This window comes from Gorilla gorilla, chromosome 6, assembly GCF_029281585.2.
Source record: "Gorilla gorilla gorilla isolate KB3781 chromosome 6, NHGRI_mGorGor1-v2.1_pri, whole genome shotgun sequence".
Lineage (NCBI taxonomy): Eukaryota > Metazoa > Chordata > Mammalia > Primates > Hominidae > Gorilla > Gorilla gorilla.
This window is the reverse complement of record NC_073230.2, coordinates 13,331,307-13,358,813: the sequence shown is the minus strand read 5'-3', so window position 1 is coordinate 13,358,813 and position 27,507 is coordinate 13,331,307. Positions and strand designations below refer to the sequence as shown.

Genomic DNA, 27,507 nt, shown 5'->3' with positions numbered 1-27,507 from the left:
CTCAGGAGGTTGAGGCTGCAGTGAGCCACTGCATTCCAGCCTGGGTCACAGACCTGGTGGCTGGTGTGATCTATAAATAGGCAGCAGGAGGGAGACTCAACACGAAACCAGAATTTTAAAAACTTTTAACAATTTATTAGTCTTATTTTCCAGTAAAATATTCACATAATGTCAAAAGAATGAAATGATAGCGATATAGCCAACTACCTTTAATTAATTCCACATAAATATTTAAAATCTAAAAACCTCAGGAGATCAGCAGACCGAGTCGAAATGTGATTCTTCAAAGCAAGTATTGCTTTACCCTTGTCCTGAATGCAGTCCGTCATATGACCACTAACTTGCATGTGACCAAACGTTTGCAGAGTGTTTTTTAGATATGCTCTCGGTGAGCCGTCATCTGTCAATCCAAGAAGAAGATGTTGTTGAACTGCGTTGCACAAAGTTTCTTGACCTCTTCTGCAACAAGGACACCCAACAGTGAGGAAGGAAGAGGCACTCACTTAAAAGGTTACATGATACACAATTACATTCTTCTTGGGTAAAATTAGGAAGAGATATTTGCATTGATTTTGACCTTAAATCCCAGAAGACTAGGCAAGAATTTTTTTTTTTTTTTTTTTTTTTGAGACAGAGTCTTGCTCTGTCACCCAGGCTGGAGTGTAGTGGTGTGATCTTGGCTCACTGCAGCCTCTGCCTCCCAAGTAGCTGGGACTACAGGTGCACACCACCACGCCCTGCTAATGTTTGTATTTTTTGGTAGAGACAGGGTTTCGCCATGTTGGCCAGGCTGGTCTCGAACTCCTAACCTCAGGTGATCTGCCCACCTTGGTCTCCCAAAGTGCTGGCATTACAGGCATGAACCACTATGCCCAGCCAAGAAATGTTAACAAGTAGAAGAGGGGAAAAAACCACCTACAAAACCTACCAGGCCTCAGGAGTTTTGAGCCTATCAACACTGCTGCCCGGGGCCTGAGAAACTGCAAAGTGCCCGGGACACCCAGGGGAGGGGGTTAGAAGCACAAGGCTGGTGACACACACCAAGCACAAGGTTGTCATCCTGGGACAACTAATGGAACAACAAAGAAACGGACAGCAACCTTGAGCTGCAGACCAAGTGCTCCGCAGAGGGGTCAGGATTTTGATCTTACCACATTCACAGTTTAGATCAGGCTTGCATTAACTGATGTTTCTAGTGCACACAATGACTAACACAAGTATTACTAATAAAGAGAAAAATTTAGTATGCCCGAGAAGATACAAGGGGAAAAAAATGCTTACACTGAATTTCCACACAGTGTACATGTGGGGCATCTCCCAAGGGGGCAGCTCTGCCGAGTGAGGTACCCTCTCTCCAGGGCAGCCGAGCTTATCAGCACAGCAGCTGCCGGGTCACCCCGTTCAGTGGGCAAGGCTGGCCGCTTTGGCGGGAAGGCAGGAGAAAATGTCTGCCACCTTCTGCCTGTGTACAGAGGGATAGTTGTAAACGGCTACGTGAACCTGGCAGCTTCTCCCCACAAAAGATATGTTTTTATCACAGGATATTAAAAAAGGACATTTTGGGCTGGGCAAGGTGGCTCACGCCTGTAATCCCAGCTCTTTGGGAGGCCAGAGGATCACTTGAGGCCTGGAGTTTGAGCCCTGGAGTTTGAGCCCAGCCTGTGCGACAGAGCAAGACTCTGTTTCCACAAAAAAAAAAGAAATTAGCTGGGTATGGTGACACATGCCTTGGTGATACGTGCCTGTGGTCTCAGCTACTCGAGAGGCTGAGGTGGGAGGACTGCTTGAGCCTAGGAGTTGGGGGCTGTGGTGAGCTATGATTGCACCACTGCACTCCAGCCTGTGTGACAAAGTAAGACCCTGTCTCCAAAAAAAGGGGGACATTTCTTAATATAAAGTCACTTTTTTTTTTTTTTTTTTTAGAGTTGTAGAAAATAATTTTCTTTTGGCCACTGCCAAGTTTCCTGTGCTACAGGAAGGTCTTGTCATAGTTTTCCAAGGAACAGAAAATGGATCAAATGTGGAGCAGAGGCACCTGCTTAGAATCTCAACAGTCATGATTTGTTCTATTTATCTATTTTTTAACCATGTTTCTTAATGCAATGAAAAGACAACTTTTCAAATTCTCCTGAAATACCAAATCCTACTTACCATTTACTTCAATCAGGTTTGCATTTTTTTGATTCAAAATAACATAGAGCTCCCGCCGATCAGACTTCTTTCCAACAACCCAGTAATCACTCATGGCCTTCACAATGATCTCCTCATCTTCATCCACTCTGCAAGACGAGTGTCAAAATGCAATCGTTCGTTACTCATACGGCTAGACTGTGAGAATAAGCGTTCCAAACCAAGAACAGGAAATGGAACGGGCGCACGTGGCATTTAAAAGGCTCAGGGAGTGCCGCGCGAGGGAACCGGTGACGACTTCAGGGCTCCCGGGTCTGTTTGGAAGCGGCGCCCATGAAGGTGGTTCATGCTTGAACCCCATGGAAAGGGCTTTGAAGGGACTTTCTGTGTCTTTTCTCTTCTTAGAAAGGGGACGCCTGATTGGAGAAGTGGCTGGAATCACCTGGTAAAGTCACTGTTGATGTCACCGAGAATCTTCATTAAATCCGGGTGCACGGAAGTGAGCGACACACTGGGCGTTTTCCTCATGTGAACTGTGCTCTTCTCGGCGAGATTCATGTGGTTGAAGTAGATAAACTTAAACTGGGGTTCTTTCTCAGACCTGTGAAAACATGTCACGAAGACGGTACCACTCCGGCCGGATACAACTAGATTCTTTTTTTAAAATTTTTTTGAGATGGAGTCTTACTGTCACCCAGGCTGGAGTGCAGTGACACGATCTCGGCTCACTGCAACCTCCGCCTCCCTGGTTCAAGCGATTCTCCTGCCTCAGCCTCCTGAGTAGCTGGGATTACAGGCGCCTGCCACCAAGCCCAGCTAATTTTTGTATTTTTAGTAGAGACGGGGTTTCACCATGTTGGCCAGGATGGTCTCGATCTCCTGACCTTGTGATCCGCCCGCCTTGGCCTCCCAAAGTGCAGGGATTACAGGCGTGAGCCCCCGCGCCCGGCCCTGGCCCTCTTTTTCTAAACAAAGTTTCACGGGAACCTCGCCATTGCCACATGTTCATGTGTTGTCTGCTTTCCCACCAAAATGATAGTTGAGTAGTTTTAACACATATCTACATACAGCACGTGACATCTGAGATACTTATTATTGGGTCCTTTACCGTAAAAGTCTGCTGACCCCTGCTTGAGGAGAGTAACATCTCGTTCCTCCCGCGGTGCGGGGAATGAGTGTCCCGTGGAAATTAACCTGCCTCATGAGGGAAGCCTACGACACTATGTAACGAAGCTTTCCCTCATATCATCCCCAGTGGACATCACTGTAAAACGCAGTCGCCTTTTCCACTGCAGTCTGATGAACATTTTAAATGGGATATACCTTTTTATTTCTTAAACTGACTAGGCAATGCTACGACACTGCCTCCCAGGTCAGAGTCTGTGACCTCCTCGGGGACCGAGTGGGAAAAGCTGGGCCTCACTGCTCCTGGGGCCCCTCCCCTCCCCTCCCTGCACCCTCAGTGTCCACCCTGGGGCCTGGATGGAGCCTGAGGACAGCCCCGCCCCTGGGCTCAGAGGCCTCCTCTGCTTGCTTCAGGGTGAGCAGCCAAGTTCTGGAGGGCTGGGGGTACCGGAAATCCGACCTCCGGACAAATGGGGTACTAATGAAATACTCTACATCCAGGCAAAGAAAGAACGTGGAGGATTCAGTTTCCAGGAACATGTAAAGAAACTTCTTATAAAACCAGAATTTGTTTTCATAGTGCCCTAAGGTTAAGGAAAGTATAATGACAAGAAAAAGTGTTTGGAAAAAGTTGTAAATTGAGTTGTCTGGGTAGACAAGGAACTTAAATCGGGTTAAGCTTCTATCCTCAAAACACTCTGTGGGGCCGGGAGCAGTGGCTCACGCCTGTAATCCCAGCACTTTGGGAGGCTGAGGCAGGTGGATCACTTGAGGTCAGGAGTTCGAGATCAGCCTAGGCAACATGGCGAAACCCCGCCTCTAACAAAAATACAAAAATTAGCCAGGCGTGCTGGCACACACCTGTAGTCCTAGCTCACGGGGAGGCTTAGGTAGGAGGATCACTTACAGCCTGGGAGGTCAAGGCTGCAGTGAGCCATGATTGCGCCACTGCACTCCAGCCTGGGCGACAGCAGGAGACCCTGTCTCCAAAAACAAACCCACAAAAAAAAAAAAGGTGACACGTTCTCTATGGTCACTACACTTTGTCACTTTCCATCTGTTAGTTGATAACCTGCATGATCCAAACCGATTTAACTCACTTTTGCCTCCTTCACAAAGGAAAACCTGGTATTTTCACGGCCAAAGGATTCAATGATTCAGCAGCACTGTCAAGATGTAAGCTGTTGACTGGGCATGGTGGCTCATGCCTGTAATCCTAGCACTTTGGAAGGCTGAGGTGGGGGGATCACCTGAGGTCAGGAGTTCAAGACCAGCCTGGCCAACATGGCAAAACCCCGTCTCTACTAAAAATACAAAAATTAGCTGGGTGTGGTGGCACGCACCTGTAGTCCCAGCTACTCGGGAGGCTGAGGCAGGAGAATTGCTTGAACTCGGGCTGGAGGTTGCAGTGAGCTGAGATCATGCCACTGCACTCCAGCCTGGGTGAAAGAGTGAAACTGTCTCAAAAAATAAAAAACCAACCAAGATGTAAGCTGTTGACAGCAGTAATCCACACACTGTTGTACAAAACCTAGAGGTGCTTTCACCTTTGCTCGCTTCTGCACTCTTAGAAGCCCACGGTTATACAAGACCATGCAGAAATAACATATGGGCCGGGCGCAGTGGCTCACGCCTGTAATCCCAGCACTTTGGGAGGCCGAAGCAGGTGGATCACGAGGTCAGGAGTTCGAGACCAGTCTGACCAACATGGGAAAACCCAGTCTCTACAAAAATACAAAAATTAGCCAGGCATGATGGCACCCAGCTACTCAGGAGGCTGAGGCAGGAGAATCGCTTGAACCTGGGAGGTGGAGGTTGCAGTGAGCTGAGAACAGACCATTGCACACTCCAGCCTGGGCAACTGAGACTCTGTCTTAAAAAAAAAAAAAAAAAAACCCAAAAAACAACATATGAACATTAAGACCATGAGCGTATGCAGAAATTCACAGCATTTTAGTAACTTCTCAAATGTGTAGAGAGCCTATTTAAAAGCAGGACTTCAACTTCGCAAAGTGCTTTCCATCGCCTCACTTTCACTTTATAATAACTATTTTATATTGAGAAAAGATAGGCATGGCCGGGTGCGGTGGCTCACACCTGTAATCCCAGCACTTTGGGAGGCTGAGGCAGGTGGATCACTTGAGGTCAGGAGTTCAAGACCAATCTGGCCAACATGGTGAAACCCCGTCTCTACTAAAAATACAAAAAGGAGCCGGGCATGGTGGTGCACGCCTGTAATCCTAGCTACTCAAGAGGATGAGGCATGAGAATCGCTTGAGCCTGGGAGGCGGAGGCTGCAGTGAGCCAAGATCAGGCCACTGCACACTCCAGCCTGGGTGACAGAGTGAGACTTTGTCTCAAAAAAAAAAAAAAAAGCCAGGGAGAAAGAATTCAAGGACATTCAGTGTCTAGAGAGCCGGAGGAGTGAATCCCGCCTCTCCCACTCAGTGTAGACACTTCAGGCCGCCAGACTTGAGTACCCAGGCCCAGTGCCGCACATCCCAGCCAGTTTCCCCTACACATTTTCACACAACGAGAGGCAAAATGCTTTCAGTCTGTGCACACCAAGACCACGCCGATGACTACTGTCCAAGTGAACGTAACCATCTGGGCTAGTGAAATGGGACGTTCCATTCAGGGGGGAGCTGAGGGAAGGTATTTAACAGAAGGCCCAGCCCCAGCTGCCATCGTGGGGCAGAAACACTCAGGGTGACTGCCCCAGGACCCTTTCAGACAGAGGCCTGAATGGCCCGTAGCACCATCCTCTACAGTCCACGAGAACACAGGACTGTTAATACCACCCGTATTTGTAAGTAAAAACTACGTGTATTTCAAAAGCCGTTCAATGCCTGAAAGGGAACCGAAAGCAAAGTACAAACCCAGACATCCTCTTGTTGATGTTAAACTGCTCACAGATGTCAGAGGCCAGCACTGTGAGCTGGGGCCCAACGATGCTGTCCAGTCTTCGGCAAAAATCCAATGTTGGGTGGATAGAGGCTGGCAAGTCATGACAAAAAATACCAGTAAGATTCATTTTACCGTGCGACGCTGAACAACAGTATTCAAACGAAAACCTCACTGGTCTGGGAAAACAAACAATGAATGCTCAGGCCCCCCTCTGCTCCTCAAATAGAAGAGAAACAGAAGATACAAAACCGGTTACATTTCAGATGAAAAAAAGGCGAAGACCTATCTCACTGTGAAAAGTTGACTGAGGCACACCCTGTGGGGTGGTAAATGGTTGCCTATCCCAGAAAGACCTCAGAAGGTCGTATGTTTATTTGACAAACATTACGTAGCACTCGTGGGCCAGGTGCTTCACAGACATGACCTCATTCGATCCTCAGAAACCCCCCGAGAGAGGTACCACTGCTGTCTCCAGCTTGCAGTCGGCGGGGCACAGAAAGATGCCCACACTCTACTGCTGACTAGCGGGAAAACTAGGACTTAAAAAATATGAGCAATGGCTAGTTAAGGAGACAGGGTTGTCCCAGATGGGGAACAGGGCTCCTCTCTATGCCTCTATATTGCTTATGACAACACATTTATCATTTAATGGGCTGGGTGTGGGGGCTCACGCCCGAAATCCCAGCACTTTGGGAGGCTAAGATGGGGGGATCGCTTGAGCCCAGGAGTTTGACACTAGCCCGGGCAACATAGTGAGACCCTGTCTAAACAAACAACAACAACAACAACAGTAGCTGGGTCCGGCAGTGTGTGCTGGCAGTCCCAGCGACTTAGGAGGCCAAGGTGGGAAGATCACTTGAACCCAGGAGGTCGAGGCTACAGTGAGCTATGATCATGCCACTGCACTCCAAGAGTGAAACCCTGTCTCCAACAAAAAAACCCCAAACAACCGAAACCCCCAAAACATCTTTATCACTTAAGAATAGGATGCAGCAAAGTACAAAAAGCTGAGGCTGAAATCAGACAAAGATGCGTACCCACCGTCGATCATAAAGCACACAGCCGCACTCATGGCCTGGGAAGACAGAACAAACCAGAGGTTATGAAATGGTGGAAAAAAGGAGACTTTCATATAATAACAATCTGTTCAAAGTCAATGAGGAGAAGTCAACTGTAAGAAGCTGCTTTTTGGTCAACTAGAGCCATCTGGACACAGACTGCCCATTCCATGATGCGAGGGGAGTGCTGTTCACCTTGTCAGGTGTGACAGCGCCAGTGGGGAGGTTACCACGGATGTCCTCATCAGAGAGGCACAGGGAAGTGTTCGTGACGGACGTGATGACTTAAAATGCTCTTGCAAACCCAACAACACAACATGGAGAAGCAACGAAGACCAGAATCTTATTCACTTGTGTGATGGGGACTTAGGGGTTCACTGTTCTAGTCTCTCTATGTATAGTCCAGAGAGAATAGAGAATTGGCAGAAACTGTCCATTATTCTGTGACGATTTCCATTGACACAAGTTTACAAAGACAGCAAATGGATATCATCCTGTCTCACTTTATTATAGCAAATAATTACAGTTATGACATTAGACCTAGCAACCTACAACAACCAGGACCACAGATAACCAAAAATGTTTAAAGTTATCAAAGCAATGTATGGTTAAAAAAGGCTGAGCAGAACACCAAGCCTGATGATGAAAGCCACAGACTTCCTTCTCTGACCCTCCTCCCCGGCAACCACTTTACAATGTCATTAGACAACAGCGTTATCCTAACTCTTTAACGTATCCTCTTTTGGGCATTGTACTGACTTCCTGCTCACGTCATGACAGGTGTGACCCCTCGTCTGCTTTCCCCCCTCCTCCTCTATGGTTTATAGCATTCTATTTCCTCCGCTGGCCGCCTTCCACCAGCCACAGCCTCCGATCCTGAACTCACATTCCCACCTGCCCCAGTACCTCTTCCCACTTCCGAGAGCGAGATCCTGTCTCAAGAGAAGAAAGATCTCAAATCAGTGACCTGACCTTTCGTCTTAAGATCCTGGACAACAGGAGTCAACTAAACCTAAAGCAAGTGGGGCCGGGTGTGGTGGCTCACACCTGTAAGCCCAGCGCTTTGAGAGGCCGAGGTGGGCGGATCACCTGAGGTCCGGAGTTTGAGACCAGCCTGGCTAACATGGCAAAACCCCATCTCTACTAAAAGTACAAAAAAATTAGCCGGGCGTGGTGGTGCGCCTATAATCCCAGCTACTCAGGAGGCTGTGGCAAGAGAATCATGTGAACCTGGGAGGCAGAGGTTGCAGTGAGCTGAGACTGTGCCACTGCACTCCAGCCTGGGTGACAGAGCAGGACTCCGTCTCAAAAAAAAAAACCAAAAAAACAAAAAAACCCAAACAAACCTAAAGCAAAATGGAAGGAAATAATAAAGCATGAGAGCAGAAACAAACTCAACAGAGAAAAATCATAGAGAAAATAAATGAAACCAAAAGTTGTTCTCTGAAAAGACCAAGATTGTAAAACGTTTCCTTTTGTGAAGATTCCAGAAGTATGAAGAACTTTTAGCTAGACTGTACAACAAGAAACAAAGAGAGAAGACTCAAATTACTAAAACCAGGAATGAAAGAGGAGACATCGCTACTGACTTTACAGGAAAAACGAAGGAGTATCCGGCTTTACCTACAGTACCATGAAAAACCCCATGCCGACAAATCAAATAAATTAACTGAAGCTGACAATTTCCTAGAAAGACACAAACTACCAAAGCTGACTCAAGAAGAAACAAAATCAAAATAAACCTGTAACAAGTATAGAGATTAACCCATTTATGCTGGAGGTTGTAAATCTTTTTTGTGAAAAATGAGACCTTGGCAATGACCTTCAGCAGGATATAAATAACTCCAAGCTTAGTGTTCCAATAATGGAACACTGGGTATAAACGGTTAACTTTAAAACTTGCCACAAAGAAAAGCCCAGGTGCAGAGAGCTTGACTGTGAATTCTATGAACCATGTAAAGAGGAATTAACACCAATTCTTCACTGTCTTCCAAAAAAATAGGAGGGAACATTTCCCAACACATTTTATCAAGCCAGCATTGCCCAAAGATATCACAAGAAAACAAAATTACAGGCCAATACCCCTTACAGCCCAAGCCCGTACAGCACCCGCTCCACCTCTGGAGGGCTGGAGACTAAGGCTGGCCATGTGGGGCCAGCTGTGTCTCTGTGGCCAATCCCCAATCAAATCTCTGGATCTCGAGGCTCAGGTGAGCTTCCCTGGATGTCAACATCCATAGAGACAGCCACACATCCTCGATGGGGAAACACTCACTGGGCTGTCCACATGACCCCAATGGGAGAGGACAGCCGGAAGCTCCCACCAGAGTGGGACTCCATCTCAAAAACCAAAAAACCAAAAAAAAAAAAAAAAAAAAAACAAAAAACAAAAACCCAAAAAACAAAACCAACCCAAACCAACCTAAAGCAAATAGAAGGACTCCTGGTCCTTCCATTGGCGGCTCCTGGGCCCTGCCCCACACGCCTCTTCCCTGGGCTGATTTTAACCTGTATTCTTCCACTGTAATAAACCGCAGCTGTGAGTGCAGCCATTCTTCCTTCTCCCTGGTTTTGCTTCCCATAGTTTCTGTTATGTGAGGGACAGTATAATAAAATATTGAGGTAAGGGGGAAACAAACCACATTCACATGACTTTTATTGCAGTAGACTGTCATCGTCCAATTATGATTACTATTACTTTTTTTGAGATGGGGTCTCACTCTTGTCCAGGCTGGAGTGTAGTGGCACGATCTTGGCTCACTGCAACCTCCGCCTCCCAGGTTCAAGAGATTCTCCTGACTCAACCTCCTGAGCAACTTGGATTACATGTGCATGCCACCACGCCTGGCTAATTTTTGTATCTGTAGTAGAGGCAGGGTTTCATCACACTGGCCAGGCTGGTCTCAAGTTCCCGGCCTCAAGTGATCTGCCTGCCTCGGCCTCCCAAAGTGCTGGGATTACAGGTGTGAGCCACTGAGCCCAGCCTTATTAATCGCTTACTGTACTGAATTTATAAACATTATCACAGGCATGTACGTACAGGAAAAAACACAGTAAGTGAAGGGTTTGGTACTGTCCCCGGTTTCAGGCACCTCCCGCGGGTTTTGGAACACATGGCCTTTGGCTCAGGGGTACTGCTGTAGAAAGCCTTTTCTCAGTCCTGTAGTACTTCTAGCGAACTCTTACCCTAAAGGTGGTCATGGGGACTCCCAAACTCACAGTGGGTGTCAGAAGTGAGGATGGTCTTGGAGACTCATGAACTTTGCAACTAGAAATCACTGAACTGTACATTTTAAGTGTACGAGGGTGAGTTGTATGGTACGTGCATTGTATCTCAAAGTCATTAAGAAAAAGGTAAGGACCCTTTAACATAGCCACAATCCCATTATCACACCCCAAAATATGTCTGTAGATTGACTCTAAACTAGAAATGCAGCCGACAGCATGTTACACACCAGGGTTACGGAGATTTCAGTCATTACCTGGGTCATTCAAAGGAGAATGATTTTTTTCTTGAGATGAGGTCTCAAACTTTCACTCGATACACAAACGGACATTCTTCCTACTCCAATTCCTGCTCTGAATTACATCTCCAACATTTTGGTTTGCTTTTTCAGACCACATCTTTCTGTATGCTCTTCCTGCAATCTCCCCTTCCCTGCCAGTCTGTCACAGCCCAACTTTAACTGACTCTCAAGCACACCATGTGATGAATGAAACATCTTTTTATCTTGGCGGCTTGAACCCTAGAGCCCTCCCTCCTCCTGCTGTCACGGAGGTGCTGGAGGTGGGGTGCCGCCAGCAGACCTGAAGAGCCTTATCACCCCAAGATTTCCTTGTACCGTCTCACACATGAGAACTACTGTTCTGGATTCCCAAGTGTTCCTTCTTGGTGTGCTCACTTATTCTGCTGACGGATGACCCTGTGTAACACCCTCAGGAAGGGAGCATGACGGTAAACTTTTTGAGGCTTTTCATGTTTAACGTGTTTTTTTCTTTTTGAGACAGAGTCTTGCTCTGTTGCCCAGACTGGAGCACAGTGGCATAAGCTCAGCTCACTGCAACCTCCACCTCGCGGGTACAAGTGATTCTCCTGCCTCAGCCTCCGGAGTAGCTGGGATTAGAGGCGTGCGCCACCTCGCCTGGCTGATTTTTTGTATTTTTAGTAGAGACAGGGTTTCCCCATGTTGGCCAGGCTGGTCTCGAACTCTAGACCTCAGGTGATCCGCCCACCTTGGCCTACCAAAGTGTTGGGATTATAGGCCTGAGCCACCATGCCCCAGCTAATGTCTTTCTTTTGTCTTATCTGTGGTTGACTGCTTGGCGTGGCAAAGAACTCTATGCTCAAATTCATTTTCTCTCAGAACTTTGCAAGTCTCTCTTCCACTGTCACATAATGTCTGGTGCTGGATATGAAACTGTTGATACCAGTTTCATTATTTTTGAGAGGGTTTCACTCTGTCACCCAGGCTAGAATGCAGTGGTGTGATCACAGCTCATTGCAGCCTCCAACTCTTAGGCTCAAGTGGTTCTCCTGCCTCAGCCTCCTGAGTAGCTGGGACTACACATGAGCACTGCTATGCCCGGCTAATTTTTAAACATTTTCCTGTCGACACAGGGTCTTACTATGTTGCCCAGGCTGGCCTCCAACTCCTGGCCTCAAGTGATCCTCCCAGGTTGGCCTCCCAAAGTGCTGGGACTGCACCTGGTCCATTTCAATTTTATATTAATAGATACAACTCTTCTAATTAGTGGATACTAATTTTTAAAGTTCTTGTCTGTCCTCAGAATCATGTTTCTTTCGAGACCTCTAGTTTTGTTTTTGCAGCCATATTTAACAATGAGGGAACCAGAAGGCTGACCAGAGATGGAGGCTTCACTCTGAGTGTAGGATGAAGGTCTCAGTTCTGTCTGGGAGAAAGAAATGCCAGAATGAGCAGGGCCTCATTCTCAGGGGCAGACATCCACGTTAGCCACTCTGGGTCTCTTCAGACTGTTTCTTTTCTTTAAACAGATCCTCAGTTGTCACCCAGGGATGGATGCTCAGCCGTGGGCCTGTCTGTGCAAGGATGGGGGGAGGGGAGGCTGACTGGCCTCTCTGCCACACTTCACTTCCCTTCCCCACCTTTCCAGGCCCAGGCCCCACTCTGACTCCTCAGGTGACCTCCTCCAAGTCAGGAGCTTCTCTGGGCTTCCACAGGGCTGTGGGTCCTTGCCTTAGCACAGGGTTGCCACTCATATTCCAGGCCTGCTCCGGCACCGCCCTCTATCAGGCATGGTTTACAAGTCCCGTCTACCTTCCAGAGAGGGACAGGACTCCCTCATCCTGACACATCCCGCTCCTTCCTGTTCCCCCATAGCATCATTTCTGAGCCTTTGTAAATGAAAACTTCTCCACAGCCTCAGGCAGGAAAGAAGAGAAACACGTGCACATGCTCCGTCTTCTTTCTTGAATCAAAAACTGCCTTTAATTAGAAACACAACCTGAGTACATATCCTTACAAGACGATGTCCTGACAGAAACAAAATACGATCCTTATGGAATTAGCAAGCCCACAGCATTAAAATCAGAGCAAAAGCAGCATATGCACAGACACATGGCTACGGCCCCCATCCAGAGCCATTTCGAGAACAGGCAGCACCAACCTCTGACAGCCTTTGGTTTGAGAGCACGTGAGACTTCACACGTTTATAAATCACAATCTTAAACAGTTCCTCTTTCACTAATAACAAAACTGTTTAAAAGGAGCTGAAAATAAACTTATTACGCTGGGAGAACACCCATTTTGAGTTTTACCATAATCAGAACTTCCAATATCTTTTCCAAGAAACATTTAAGAGGTTTGCACATGCACTCGTGTACACATGCAAGAAAGATCCACTTCAGCATAATCATTAATGCTGGAAGGAAAAAAGTTGTTACCTTATAAACAATTAAATGGAGCTCTTCATAAGTGTCATCTGTATTTACAAAAATCTTGGGGAATCTGCATTTTGCATCTGGATCATTGAGGTTCAACGGTCCGGTAAGAAATCTTAAAATCAAGAACAGACATGACTTGATTCAACGAGGTGAATGAGAATCAGGAATCTAGAAACAGAACACACTCCCACTTCATACACACCAGTTGCTTTTGATGCCAGCTGCTATTTGGCAAACACCATATCAGAATATGCCAGCTGGGCGCAGTGGCTTACGCCTGTAATCCCAGCACTTTGGGAGGCTGAGCTGGGTGGATCACCTGAAGTCAGGAGTTCAAGAGCAGCCTGGCCAACATGGCAAAACCTCGTCTCTACTAAAACTACAAAAATTAGCTGGTCGTGGTGGTGGGCACCTGCAATCCCAGCTACTCGAGAGACCGAGGCAGGGGAATTGCTTGAACCCAGGAGATGGAGGCTGCAGTGAGCTGAGATCGTGCCACTGTACTCCACACTCCAGCCTGAGCGACAGAGAGACACTCCATCTCAAAAAAAAAAAAAAAAGGTATGCTAAAGTAAGTTTTAACTCATTGGAAACAAACTTTCCTTTGTTGATTACTGTCAATCAGATGGCACAAAGATATTTCAATGTCCATATTATCTTTACCAAAAAGATAATAGGCCAGGCATGGTGGATCACACCTGTAATCCCAGCACTTTGGGAGGCCAAGGCAGGTGGATCACTTGAAGTCAGGAGTTCAAGACCAGCCTGGCCAACATGATGAAACCCTGTTTCTACTAAAAATGCAAAATGAATTAGCCAGGCATAGTGGCTCATGCCTGTAGTTCCAGCTACTTCGGAGGCTGAGGCATGAGAATCACTTGAGCCTGGGAAGGCAGAGGTTGCAGTGAGCGGAGATCTTGCCACTGCTCTCCAGCCTGGGTAACAGAGCCAGACTGAGTCAAAAAAGAAAGAAAACCCAGTATCATAAATCAAAGAACAGAAGTCCTACCTTCCATAGTGTTGAAGATTTCCTGGCATTTCTGCTCTTATTGGAGAATCCCTTCCTGCTAACTGCAAATACATTTAATGTTGAGAATGACTTATCAGACTTTTTATTTATTTTCCAAGCTTTGAAAAACAGCATTATCTACTAATTGGTTCCATGCCATTTGTCTTTTTCTTTTAGAGACAGGATCTTGTTCTGTTGCCCAGGCTGGAATGCGTGCAGCATGATCATGGCTCACTACAGCCTTGAACTCCTAGGCTCAAGCAATCCTCCCACCTCAGCCTCCTGATAGAGGCATGTGTGACCAAACCTGGCTAGTTTTTAAATTTTTGGCCAGGTGAGGTGGCTCACGCCTATAATCCCAGCACTTTGGGAGGCCAAGGCAGGCAGATTACTTGAGCCCAGGAGTTTGAGAACAGCCTGGGCAACATGACGAGATCCCATCTCTACAAAAAATTAGCCAGGTGTGGTGGCACACACCTGTAGTCTCAGCTACTTGGGAGGCTGAGGTGTCAGGACCGCTTGAGCCCAGGAGTTTGAGACCATCCGAGTCAACAAAGTGAGACCTCGTCTCTTAAAAAAAAAAAATTGGAGAGTGGGAAGACAAGAGGGAGGGAATGAACAAGCGAAGAGAGTGAGTTCAACTGAGCCAAAATGATTTTTGTGTGTTAAGCTCTGAAAATACTTTGGGGAGAACACAGTGGTATCATTTAAAAGTTCTCTGCAGGAAACCGGGAAATTAAGTACTAGAGTGGAAAGCCAGGTAGGCACTAAAACATCTACTGAAAATTAGGTCTCCTGTTGATAGAGGAAAAGACTACACAGGTCGATTGTTTTAAAGATCACTGGCATTTTAAAGGTTCCTAGAACCCGATCTAAAATCCAATTTTTTGGCCAGGAGCAGTAGCTCATGCCTGTAATCCCAGCACTTTGGGAGGCTGACGCGGGTCAATCACCTGAGCTCAGGAGTTCGAGACCAGCCTGGCCAACATGGTGAAACTCCGTCTCTACTAAAAATACAAAAATTAGCCGGGCATGGTGGCAGGTGCCTATAATCTCAGCTACTCGAGAGCCTGAGGCCGGAGAATTGTTTGAATCCAGGAAGCGGAAGTTGCTGTGAGCTGAGATTGCACCATTGCACTCCAGCCTGGGCGAAAAGAACAAAACTCTGTCCCAATCAATCAATCAATCAATCAATAAAATAAAATAAAATAAAATAAAATAAAATACATAAATTAAAAGTAAAATAAAATCCAATTTTCCTCTACTCAATGACTCACTCCTCTTAAAAACATGCTTTGTGGACTGGGGGCGGTGGCTCACGCCTGTAATCCCAGCACTTTAGGAGGCCAAGGTGGGCAGATCACAAGGTCAGGAGTTCGAGACCAGCCTGGCCAACATAGTGAAACCTGTCTCTACTAAAAATACAAAAAAATTAGCTGGGCGTGGTGGCAGGCGCCTGTAATCCCAGGTACTTGGGAGGCCGAGGCAAGGAGAATTGCTTGAACCTCTCCATCCCAGGCGAAAGTTCGAGACTCCGTCTCAAAAACCAAACAAACAAAAACACACACAAAAAAACCAACACACAGACACACAAAACGATGCTTTCTGTATCACATCTGAATGTCACATACTGGAGGAGAGCTGCATGTGGTTTTCTGTGCTAATTGATATACAGTGACATAAATATCACACTAAGACAAAACATACATCAGAAACGATCAGAAACACCCCCATGCACCACCATCTCACTCCACCTGCCCTCTCTGTGCCCCTGGATGTAATTGTGTGCAGCTATGGTACCCATCATACCTCAGGTTCGATGTGCCTTGGAAAAAGGGAGGTGGTAAGGTATTTGTATAAAATTCTCATGTCATCTTGTTCTAATCCACTCCTGCAACAACAGAAAAGCACTGGGTTAAACGTTTGGAAGTGTCTTCTGTCTTTCCACTGCTGTGATAAAGCTCATTAAACAAAAATTTTTTTTTCAAGTCATTTTTAGTAACACAGAATAAATTCTAACTTTTTAAAGTCTAAAGCTACTTAAAACTCAATCTATTTTTCTACCTGAGATCAAAATAAGTTTCCTTTTTCCTAAACATAATTCTTAGCATTGAGGTAAATCTGAATTTACGTGGTATACTTTGTCAAACTTTTCCAAAGAATTTGAAGCCCTGGATAAAGCTGATTTTTTATTAAAAAAAATTTTCTTTTCTTTTCTTTTTTTTTTTTTTTTTGAGACAAGGTCTTGCTCTGTCACCCAGGCTGGAAGCAGTGGTGCGATCATGGCTCACTGCAGCCTTGGCCTCCAGGGCTCAAGCGGTCCTCCCATCTCAGCCTCCGGACTAGCTGGGACTACAGGCGTGCGCCACCATCAGCTAATTTTTGTATTTTATGTAGAGATGGGGGTCTTGCTACGTTGCCAGGCTGGTTTCAAACTCCTGGACTCAAGCAGTGCTCCCGCCTCAGCCTCCTAAAGTGCTGGAATTACATATGTGAGCCACTGTGCCTGGCCTCATCTTTTTTCATTTTTCAAGAGATGAGTCTCGTCTGTCGCCCAGGCTGGATTACAGTGGTGTGACCACAGCTTGCTGCAGCCACCGATTCCCAGGCTCAAGCGAACCTCCCACCTCAGCCTCCTGAGTAGCTGGGACTACTGGTGCTTTTTTCTTTAACATTATATCAAGAGGCTCACCACCTGACCGCGAAGTTAAGGAAGGTAAAGAGTTAAACTCGAGTCCAGGCACTGGAACTTTATCCTGACCTGCAAAAGGCTACTCCTACAGTCCTGTATTTTACATGCCATTTGAGATTTAAAAAAAAGTCACAAGGGATTGGACTCTCTGGTTGAATTCCGCGTAGGATTATGCAGGAAACCTCCAAAGCCACACTGTTTCATTTCAGGAGCAGATGTCTCTTAGCTTCCTGGGTTATATGGTAATGCCACATTCTCTCCCCTAGTCCCCTGGGAAAATATGGGTGTGCTGTAGACAGGGAACGTGATCCTAGGTCTCAGAAATGTACATGGATTTTAATTCTCCAGATCTTCGGTGAAAAAAGAGGAGGAGGAGAAAAACAAGCTTTCAGGCAAACCATCTGATCTGAAATGAGGCAGGAAGGAGCAGCACATGGAAAAAGCACAGAGAAACTAGCAGGTATCAGACTCTGGAATCGGTTTTTTAAAAGGAGACAGACAATGAGGCTGAATCTGGGGATTTTCTATTCAAGATCACTGAAATACCGTGCAGGTGGTCAGGCGCGGCAGCTCACACCTGTAATCCCAGCACTTTGGGAAGCCAAGGTGAGCAGATCACCTAAGGTCAGGGGTTCAACACCAGCCTGGCCAACATGGCGAAACACCGTCTCTACTAAAAAATATAAAAATTTGCTAGGCCTGATAGCACACACCTCTAATCCCAGCTACTTGGGAGACTGAGGCATGAGAATCGCTTGAACCTGGGAGGCGCAGGTTGAAGTGAGCTGAGATCACACCACTGCACTCTAGCCTGGGCAACCAAGCAAATGAGACTCAGTCTCAAAAACAAAATCAAAGCAATATACTAAGTAAATACATAAGGGTAATATATACTCTGCTTGTGACAAGTTTTTTTTTTTCCACTTTTTGGTAGAGACAGAGCCTCATTATATTGTCCAGGCTGGTCTCCAAGTAACTCCTGGCTCAAGCGATCCTTCTGCCTCCTCCTCCCCAGTAGCTGGGACTATAGGTATGTGCACCACGCCTGGCTTAAAAGTCTTTTTGGTATTTAATATAACAGCTTTGGAATAAGCAATTCCGTCAAAACATGCTGTTTTTCTTTTTCTTAGACAGGGTCTTGCTCTGTCACCCAGGCTGGAGTACAGTGGTGCTATCACAGCTCACTGCAACCTCAAACTTCCAGGCTCAAGTGATTCTCCAGCCTCAACCTCTGTAGTCGCTGTAGTTGGGACTCTTAAGTGCACACCACAATGCCCAGCTAATTTTTTTTTGCATTTTTTGTAGAGATACAGTCTCACTATGCTGCCCAGGCTGGTCTTGAACTCCTGGTCTCAAGTGATCCTCCTGCCTCAGCCTCCCAAAGTGCTGGGATGACAGGTGTAAGCGTTGGCACCTGGAGTAAGAGGCTGTTTTTCTTGAAGGTTATTTTTGTTGCTACTTCCTGGGACTGACCTTTCCCCACGAGCACACTGGAGGTGACAACAGAACAGTTCTATGCAGCCACCAGAGCTGTGCCCTGCTCAACCCCTCAGATGCTATTCCAAGATGACAAAGATGACGATGCCAACAGGATCCCCAGAGCTGGGCGCCAGATTGTCCTGTGACTCCAGGCTTCAAAGGGCCAACCCTGCTGGTCACTCTGGCTCCAGGGTCTCCCAGAATGAGCTCCTGGAACACCCTCTGCTCTAAGCCTTCCCTCTTCCTCACTCTCAGGAGTTTGCACCCATGGCGGGGCTTGTGTTCTGTCCCAGAGATCAGAATCTCAGCTACCCTTCTCTTTTTGGTGGAAACAAGGCCATGGGCCACTTCTGCTGGATTCTGGCTTGTCACACTACATCTCCCTATCGCCGTGGATGCGTGTGACTTGCAAGCACGTCCTGTCATTTCCATCTGTGGAGGAGCCATCCCTCTGCAGACCTGATGCTACAGAAGCACAACTAGCCTCCCATCTCCTACATTTCACAGCAGAATTTCACATTAGTAACATCGTGTACATATCACAGAAAGCAACTATAGCTGAGTCAGTACAGCGTTAGGTTGCCTGATAAACTATTTGTCAAATTAGAAAGTAGGTGGAGGCCGGGCACAGTGGCTCACACCTGTAATCCCAGCACTAGGAGGCCGAGGTGGGCGGATCCTTTGAGGTCAGGAGTTCGAGACCAGCCTGGCCAACATGGTAAAACCCTGTCTCTACAAAAAAATTAGCTGGGTGTTGTGGTACGCACCTGTAATCCCAGCTACTCGGGAGGCTGAGGCAGGAGAATTGCTTGAACCCAGGAGGCAGGGGTTGCAGCAAGCCAAGATCATGCCACTGCACTCCAGCCTGGGCAACAGAAAGCGACTCCATCTCAAAAACAAAAAAAAAAGTAGATGGGTTTCACCTGAAATTTGTGTCGTCTTCCTAGGACATAAAGTTCATGTGGAAACCCACCAAGTTGTTTATTAACTGGATTCAAATTTCTTTACAGTAACTTGTTTCTCTTCTTAAAATGGAGCTACAAGATTTTGGCAGGGAAGGTAAATTTTAGGGGAACTAGTTTTGCCTTTTCTATTAGCTGAATTTACCTTATAGTAGTACCATATGGCCACACCCCTAATTAAGAAACTGGGCTAGGCCAGGTGCAGTGGCTCACACCTGTAATCGCGGCACTTTGGGAGGCCAATGCAGGCGAATCACCTGAGGTCAGGAGTTTAGGACCAGCCTGGCCAACATGGTAAAACCCTGTCTGTACTGAAAATACAAAAGTTAGCCGGGCATGGTGGCATATGCCTGTAATCCCAGCTACTTGGGAGGCTGAGGCAGAATCGCTTGAACCCAGGAAGGGGAAGTTGCAGTGAGCCAAGATCGCGCCACTGTACTCCAGCCTGGCAACAGAGTGAGACTCCGTCTCAAAAAAAAGAAAGAAAAAGAAAGGAAAGAAAGAGAGAAAGAAAGAAAGAAAAAGAAAGAAAGAAAGAAAGAAAGAAAGAAAGAAAGAAAGAAAGAGGGCTCTAGTCAATGGGAACATAAAACTTGAGGGTCCCGGAACAGCTGCAAGCCTTGATGACTTCTGTCCACCTACTCTAGGCCAAATGTGCACAACCTCGGTTGCCACCCAGCTCTCAGGGGTCACATATGCTGGGCAGTCTTGTGCCCATGTTGTTCCTACTGCAGGACACAAACCTAGTTTCACGATAGCAGGTAATTTCCTGGTTTATATAACATTTTGGATTTCTTGGATTTAAAAAAAAGAAATCTAGTTTCTTTAAAAGAAAGTAGGTGCAGTGGCTCATGCCTGTAATCCCAGCACTTTGGGAGGCTGAGGCGGGTGGATCGCTTGAGGCCAGGAGTTTGAGACCAGCCTGGGCAACACAGTAAACCCCATCTCTATAAAAAAAAAAAAAAAAAAGGTATAAAAATTCTGCTTTTAACATTTATCATTTCAGAAAAAAAAAACTCCAAAATAAAAACAGGATTCCTAAACCTTACCTGACAGGAACATTTTCTCTTTTTTTTTTTTTTTTTTGGAGACAGAGTCTCTCTCTGTTGCCAGGCTGGGGTACAGTGGTGCCATCTCGGCTCACTGCAACCTCCGCCTCCCGGGTTCAAGTGATTCTCCTGCCTCAGCCTCCTGAGTAGCTGGGATTACAGGCATGTGCCACCACGCCCAGCTACTTTTTGTATTTTTAGTAGAGACAGGGTTTCACTATGTTGACCAAGCTGGTCTCCAACTCCTGACCTCGTGATTCACCTGCCTCGGCCTCCCAAAGTGCTAAGATTACAGGTGTGAGCCACCGCGCCCAGCCTTTCATCTTTCACGCAACCAGTTTTAAACTCCTCTGCTTGGAAATTGGAACCCAAATCACCCTAGTTCTGCTTTAAATAATCACTGCTTTATTTTGACAATATCAATGAAGATGCTTCCTACCCATCCTCCCCGCTGCAAGTTCCTGTTTGACAACCTGTCATCAATCCAGTCACTGCTGTTTTTATTATCTTAATTTCTTCTTTTAATACCATGCCTTGGGGTGTACCTACCAGATGAGCTGATCGTTATAGAGAAAAGCAGTGTATTTGACTATATTCAGGCTTTCCTCCATTCTATTAATAAAGGACTGGATTTTCAAATAAGTCATTTTATCCAACGGGAAGAAGCTGATTCCACCAAAAATGTCAAGTAGGTCACATGACTGCAAATGTAGCGTTTGCAAATACTGTGGGAAAAAAATAAGGCATAAAATTTACTAATAGTACACTGAATATAATGCTCCTTGATAACTGAAAATAATCTTATGTCAGACTCACATTTATGGTACAATTACATACTAGCAAACAGCACAACAATGAGGCCGTGGTGAAGACATGGGTAACTGAGTGTCAACTCAGTACCAATTCCAAGATACAAAGTTCAAACATATCTACTTAATATTTATTCAGTATTGTGTTTTACTGCTTTAAATTTATTTTTTTGTGACAGAGTCTTGCTCTGTCATCCAGGCTGGAGTGCAGTGGTGCGATCTCAGCTCACTGCAAGCTCCGCCTTCCAGGTTCACACCATTCTCCTGCCTCAGCCTCCTGAGCAGCTGGGACTACAGGTGCCTGCCACCATGCCCAGCTATTTTTTTCCATTTTTAGTAGAGATGGGGTTTCACCATGTTAGCCAGGATGGTCTCAATCTCCTGACTCGTGATCTGCCTGCCTCGGCCTCCCAAAGTGCTGGGATTAGAGGTGTGAGCCACCACGCCTGGCCAAAAATTTTTTTTTTTTTTTTTTTGGTATAGACAGAGTCTTGCTATGTTGCCTAGGCTGGTCTTGAGCTTCTGGCCTCCGTGATTCTCGTATCTAGGCGTCCCAAAGTGCTGGGAATACAGGCATGAGCCACTGTGCCCAGCTAGCACTTTCAAGTATTTAATTCCTGGCCAGGCGCAGTGGCTCGCGCCTGTAATCCCAGCCCTTTGGGAGGCCAAGGCGGGCACATCACTTGAGGTCAGGAGTTTGAGACCAGCCTCGCCAACATGGCAAAACCCCGTCTCTAATAAAATTACAACATTAGCCGGGCATGGTAGCCTGTAATCCCAACTATTCAGGAGGCTGAGACAGGAGAATCACTTGAACTTGGGAGACTAAGGTTGCAGTGAGCCAAGATCACACCACTGCACTCTAGCCTGGGTGACAAGAGTAAGACTCTGTCTCAAAAAAAAAAAAAAAAAAAATTAACTCCGTGCCTTAATGCTCTTCAAATTAGACTAACCTAATGAGGGATCTATCCATTAATACTACAGAGAGTGCCATCTTTATTTCCCCCCCGCCCCGAGATGGAGTCTTGGTCTGTCACCCAGGCTGGAGTGCAGCGGTGCGATCTCGGCTCACTGCAACCTCTGCCTCTGGGGTTCAAGCGATTCTCCTGCCTCAGCCTCCAGAATAGCTGGGATTACAGGCGTGCGCCACCACGCCCAGCTAGTTTTTTGGTATTTTTTAGCAGAGACAAGGTTTCACCATGTTGGCCAGGCTGGTCTCGAACTCATGACCTGCCCGCCTCAGCGGCAGGTCTGCCCGCCTCAGCCTCCCAAATGCTGGGATTACAGGCGTAAGCCATCACACCCAGCCAAGGGTGCCATCTTATACTAAAATCATGTCTAAATGATATGTACTCAGGACAACAGTTCTATCCATATGTTGATGGGTAAGAGAGAAATGAGGACAAGAACAGAAACCAGGAGATAATATGCGAGTGGATAATTGTGGTCATTAAAATGACAAAACAACAAAGAAAAGTAATTCAGAGAAACAAAAAAATTCAAAAATAGCTATGAAAGCTGTTTTAGAAAGTCGAATTCAAAAATAGATACAGAAGGTATTTTCAGAAGAAAATAAATTGAGAATTGTTGCTTCGAGATAAACTAGGCAGGGCAAGTTGGCTCACGCCTTTAACCCCAGCACTTTGGGAGGCCAAGGAGGGAAGATCGCTTGAAACCAGCCTGGGCAAAACAGCCAAGACAAGACCCTGTCTCTTTGTTTCCTTTTAAAAAAAAAGATAAACTGAGCTTGACAAGGTAGGGTGAAACATGCAAAATTCAATTACAACGAAAGAGGACAGCACTTGGAACAAATCTCCCTAATCGCTAATCTGACAAAGTCTGTCAAGGTCAATAACTCTTACTTACATCAAGACAGTTTACGCTTGTTTAGTGAACAGAACTAATCCCTGAGAATGTGCAACTCCAATAATTAAGTTTTCCTTATCAACTAATCTATCACACAAAAGATGGCTGCTGAGTAAGCCCAGAAGGACAGATGCAGGTAAAACACAGGGAGGCCAAACGATGTCTCCAGGACCCTTTAAGAGCCCCGGGCAAATGCAGGAAGCTCTGCCTTATACCACAGCTGGAGGGAGGGTTCCAGAGCGCACGCCTCACGCGTTTCCTCGCTGCTCCAGTTTTGCGACGGTCTGTCTCAGGCTCTTTGCCACTTTCAAGTTCTGGGTTTTTTGTATATAAGAAACAAACTTGTCTGTCTATATTTCTCTAAAAACCTGCTGAATGCTTACTAAAGTTATAAATGAAATTCAAAATACTTACCCGATGGAAGAATTTCTCTAATCTTTCTTTCAGAAGCTTGACGCCTCCGTCTTCCATGGCTTTCAGAAATGTACCATTAAAAAGCTAGTGAGGTAAAAGATTGCAGGAAAAAAAAATCAGTTTCCTATGCTCACTTTTTCAGTATAACAAGTTCTTTTTTCCTTTAGATTATTAATTCAGCTCATTAATCTCCCAGTTCTTTCCAACAGAGAATATTTACATGAGAGAACTTGAGTTAAAAATGTAAGCTACAAAAAAATACTGTTAAGTGATGCTGTCTTATTTATGAAACCACCTAATTGCTCTAGGCATCTTTCAAAAATTTCAACTTACCCTGAAGTTTCAATTTACATACATAATATCACCCACATTTGTTTTTTTATTTTTCAGTGTTCTGTTAATAAGTGGAATCACCGAACTTTTTATCCTTTTTTTTTTTTTTTTGAGATGGAATCTCGCTGTTGCCCAGGGTAGAGTGCAGTGGCGCAATCACAGTTCACTGCAGCCTCGACCTCCAAGGAGCGAGGGATCCTCCCACCTCAGCCTCCCAGGTAGCTGGGACTACAGGCATGCACCATGATACCTGGCTAACTTTTATAAAAATTTTTTGTAGAGATGGGGTCTTGCTATATTGCCCAGACTGGTCTTGAACTCCTGGGCTCAAGCAATCCTCCCACCTTAGCCTCCCAGAATGCTGAAATTACAGGTGTGATCCACTGTGCCCTGCCTCACTGAAACTTTTAAATCATAAAATTATCTGCATTCTGTACGTTCCTTGAGCACATAGACACGCTTTTTCATCAATGGGGACACATTCCTACTATAAGGCTGAGAAAAGAGAAGGGAGTTCAATACTTACTGAATAAATGTAGGCATAAACCTCACTACCTGTTTCAAAGGCCTCATTATTTTCTTCTCTAAGACAAATACAGAGTCACTTTGCAATCATTTACAGATTTCTCTTTAAACAACCCTGGAGCCTAGAGATAGGGGTAAGTGGTTGGACTCTGAGTTGAGAAAGAATGCCACGCTTACCTTGTACATGCTGTAGCACTGCCGCAGCACCGAGCTATAAACCTTGTCCTGCAGAAGCGAAAACACAGCACACAGCTCAGTTCAAGGGAAAAACAATGTCTACTGGATAGATGGCAAAGGTACACTGACTCTTGGCCAAACAGTATAATGTTTATAAACTTCGTCCCACAATAGTTGCGTGCTGAAAAAAAGTGTTTGCGTTTTTTTTTTTTTTTTTGAGATGGAGTCTCGCTCTGTTGTCCAGGCTGGAGCGCAGTGGTACAATCTTGGCTCACTGCAACATTTGCGTTCCCGGTTCAAGTGATTCTCCTGCCTCAGCCTCCGAGAAGCCGGGATGACAGGTGTGCGCCACCATCCCTGGCCAGTTTTTGTAGTTTTAGTAGAGACAGGGTTCCGCCATATTGGCCAGGCTGGTCTCGAACCCCTGACCTCAAGTAATCTGCCTGCCTCGACCTCCCAAAGTACTAGGATTACAGGTGTGAGCCACTGTTCCCAGCCAGAAGTGTTGAAACTCTAATTTGTGAATCAGTAAGCCTTACTTTAGGAGGGCTTTCAATATAGATGAAGAGTAGAAGGTGTTAGTGAGATAGGGTGCATATACATTTTAAAAAGATTGTGCTCATGTAAATGATAAACATAAACCTTTGCTATATACCCCGAGAAACTTCCGCAAAAGCCTCCTAGTTTACATCCGACCAAGTAAGGCATTCAACATACTCAGCAATACATTTAAAAAAATAAATAAATAAACAAACAATGACACGTTACCAACAACTCCTCCTCTTGATATTCAATAACTGGTTTTCCATCTTTACTCTGTTTTTCAATCATAGGATTCCGAACAACCTACAAAGTTTGATAAACTGAAATTATACAATGAATTCATTAGTCCATGTTTATTTTGCCTTAATTTAAAAACTTTGAACATGCTACAGCACCAGAAACACAACTTCTTAAAACAGCCCCAAGAATGAATAAAGCAAATAGGAAGAACTTGATTTTAAAACTGCAACCAATTTTATTTTAATTTTACTTGGATGCAACAGCCAGAGAACTTTCCTAAATTCTGAACAGTAAAGATCACCCATAACTTCACCATACAATTTCAGAAAGATACACTGTGTATGTAAATACCATGACCATCCAGAAATTTTCTTCTGGTTCATTGAAGAACTGTCTGTTCTTCTGTGTATGTAAAGATTTTGCAGGTTTTGATGGGCTAAATGTCCTACAAAGGTTAAAAAAATATGTTTGGGACAATTCTCCAGCAGCAGTTTTAAGAATTCACTGAACGCTAAAGGCACACTTAGAGGTATTACCTTGTAAACTGTACAATAGCTTCACACAATCCGACATTTCTAATCTTCTCATTCTTTTCTACCTCATTTGGATGATAAAATAAAATCTTATTTTCCTCCTGAAACATGAGGAAACAGAAGCACAACATGAATAGAAACATTTCATCTTAGCTATTGAAAACGCTAAGTTCAATGTCGACCTCTTGTGTCACACATGCTAATGACAAAACAAAACAAAAACCGGTTTTAGAAAAACAGGAATTGTAATCCTAGTATTTTCAGAGGCTGAGGCGGGAGGATCACTTGAGCTCAGGAGTTCAAGACCAGCATGGGCAACACAGTGAGACGTCTCTATTATTTAAAATAATAATAAGAACAGGAATTATCTCATCATTGTGCAAATACTGCCCACCAGTCAGAAAGGCAATTTCGATAGTCAAGAAGTCACATCTGAAGTAGCACCAGGTAATTTTTATGAAAACTCAAGTCTCCAGGTTTCTTTCCTAGTGCTAATTTGTAATACACCAATGCTTGTAAGAAATAAAGGTGTGCACATCTGCAGACACATAGCTCCCTGAAAATTAAATCCAGTCAGTTCCCAGACATTTGAACTGACAAGTTGTTTTTTTTTTTTTTTTCTTTTTCTGGAGATGGGGTCTGTGTTGCCCAGGCTGTAGTGCAGTGGCGCTATTACAGCTCACCTGCAGCCTCAATCACTTGGGCTCAAGCGATCCTCTGGCCTCAGCCTCCTGAGTAGCTGGAAATACAGGTGCGTGCCACCACGCCCGGCTCACTTTTCGATTTTTTTTTTTTTTTGTAGAGTTGGGGGTCTTGCTATGTTGCCCAGGCTGGTCTGGAACCCCTGGCCTCAAGCAATCCTCCATCTCGGCCTCCTAAAGTGCTGGGATTACAGGCGTGAGTCACAGCGCCCAGCCTGGACAGCCTTTAAAAGAAGTCTGACTTGCTGGAAACAAAACACAGCTCCGGACATCCTTTGAGAAAGTCGCCGTCACCACCTCAGAAAACACACACACACACACACACACACACACACACATACACGCCGTCACCACCTCAGAAAACACACACACACACACACACACACACACACACACCCACCCCGAAATTAATTTATTTCCTCATTTGGGCGAAAACTATTACAGGGTCCTCCAGGCTTGCATCATTTGAAGGCTAGCGTCTGCCACCCTGGTTCCACGCTTCTAGTTGGGGACTACCCACTTAACAAAGCCAAGTTCAATTTTAATTTCCCAGAACTGACGCAAAGCAAAGCGCAAAGAGCCTCAACCTGGGGTGTGGAGTGATATAGACCCGACGGGGCTTTATTCCATTGACCTAGGACCTAAAGCGGTCCCTGCCTGCTGTCAGGTCCCCGCCGCAGCCCCCTGCCCGGACTCGCACCTGGCACAATGCAGGCTAGGTCAATGCCCCTCGAGGTGGGCAGAACCACAGGGCCACCTTCCCGGGGAACAACGGCGCCGCCCGCCCGCGCGCCGCCCCCTCCGCATACCTCTCCTTCGCGCGGCCCGAAGCGCGGGTTGTAGATGAAGAAACTCAGCAGCGCCGGTGGGAACTGCTTCTCCTGGACCGCCCAGGGCCCGCTCCCGGCCCCGGCCGCCGCTGCAGCCATCCCGCCCCGGCCCCCACCTCGGGAGCCTCCCACGGCCCGCCCAGAGACAGCAGCCACCGGCTAAAACGCCGCACTTCCGCCTCCGTCGCCACCGCCCCGGAAG

The 27,507-nt window shown here is 46.0% G+C and overlaps 2 protein-coding genes across 3 annotated transcripts in view; one reads left to right on the top strand and one right to left on the bottom strand.

Moving 5' to 3' along the window:
• The window catches only part of LOC101143487 (radial spoke head 10 homolog B), a 62,236-nt gene extending 44,932 nt beyond the window's left edge, over positions 1-17,304 (top strand). The window contains exon 22 of the mRNA XM_031012831.3: positions 17,193-17,304. The gene's annotated coding sequence lies outside the window, so the exon portion shown is untranslated. The remainder of the gene's footprint in view (positions 1-17,192) is intronic.
• LOC115935294 (vacuolar fusion protein CCZ1 homolog B-like) lies at positions 114-27,483 on the bottom strand. 2 transcript variants are annotated; one of them, XM_055346533.2, is made up of 15 exons: positions 27,285-27,483; positions 25,778-25,875; positions 25,593-25,686; positions 25,227-25,304; positions 24,459-24,506; positions 23,424-23,507; positions 20,884-21,059; positions 15,962-16,043; positions 14,153-14,214; positions 13,144-13,255; positions 7,204-7,237; positions 6,135-6,252; positions 2,573-2,731; positions 2,152-2,279; positions 114-459 (listed from the first exon to the last, which is right to left on the bottom strand). In XM_055346533.2, exons 1-15 carry the CDS (start codon positions 27,402-27,404, stop codon positions 404-406), a joined length of 1,449 nt encoding a protein of 482 aa, XP_055202508.1. In that variant the 5' UTR covers positions 27,405-27,483; the 3' UTR covers positions 114-403. The 2 variants fall into 2 exon arrangements, with proteins under 2 accessions (XP_055202508.1, XP_055202509.1); XM_055346534.2 differs by lacking the exons at positions 13,144-13,255; positions 14,153-14,214 and having other exon boundaries at positions 27,285-27,462.
• Positions 27,484-27,507: the final 24 nt, after the last annotated feature.

Bases quoted from the DNA above. Each gene is read 5' to 3' on its own strand.
- LOC115935294 (XM_055346533.2), bottom strand. From the start codon at position 27,404: ATGGCTGCAGCGGCGGCCGGGGCCGGGAGCGGGCCCTGGGCGGTCCAG. The intron at 7,238-13,143 runs GTAACAACTTTT...CTGTCTTCCCAG, and splicing joins TCCATTTAATTGTTTATAAG to GCCATGAGTGCGGCTGTGTG. The intron at 460-2,151 runs GTAAGTAGGATT...TCCTTGTTGCAG, and splicing joins AAACCTGATTGAAGTAAATG to AAGAGGTCAAGAAACTTTGT.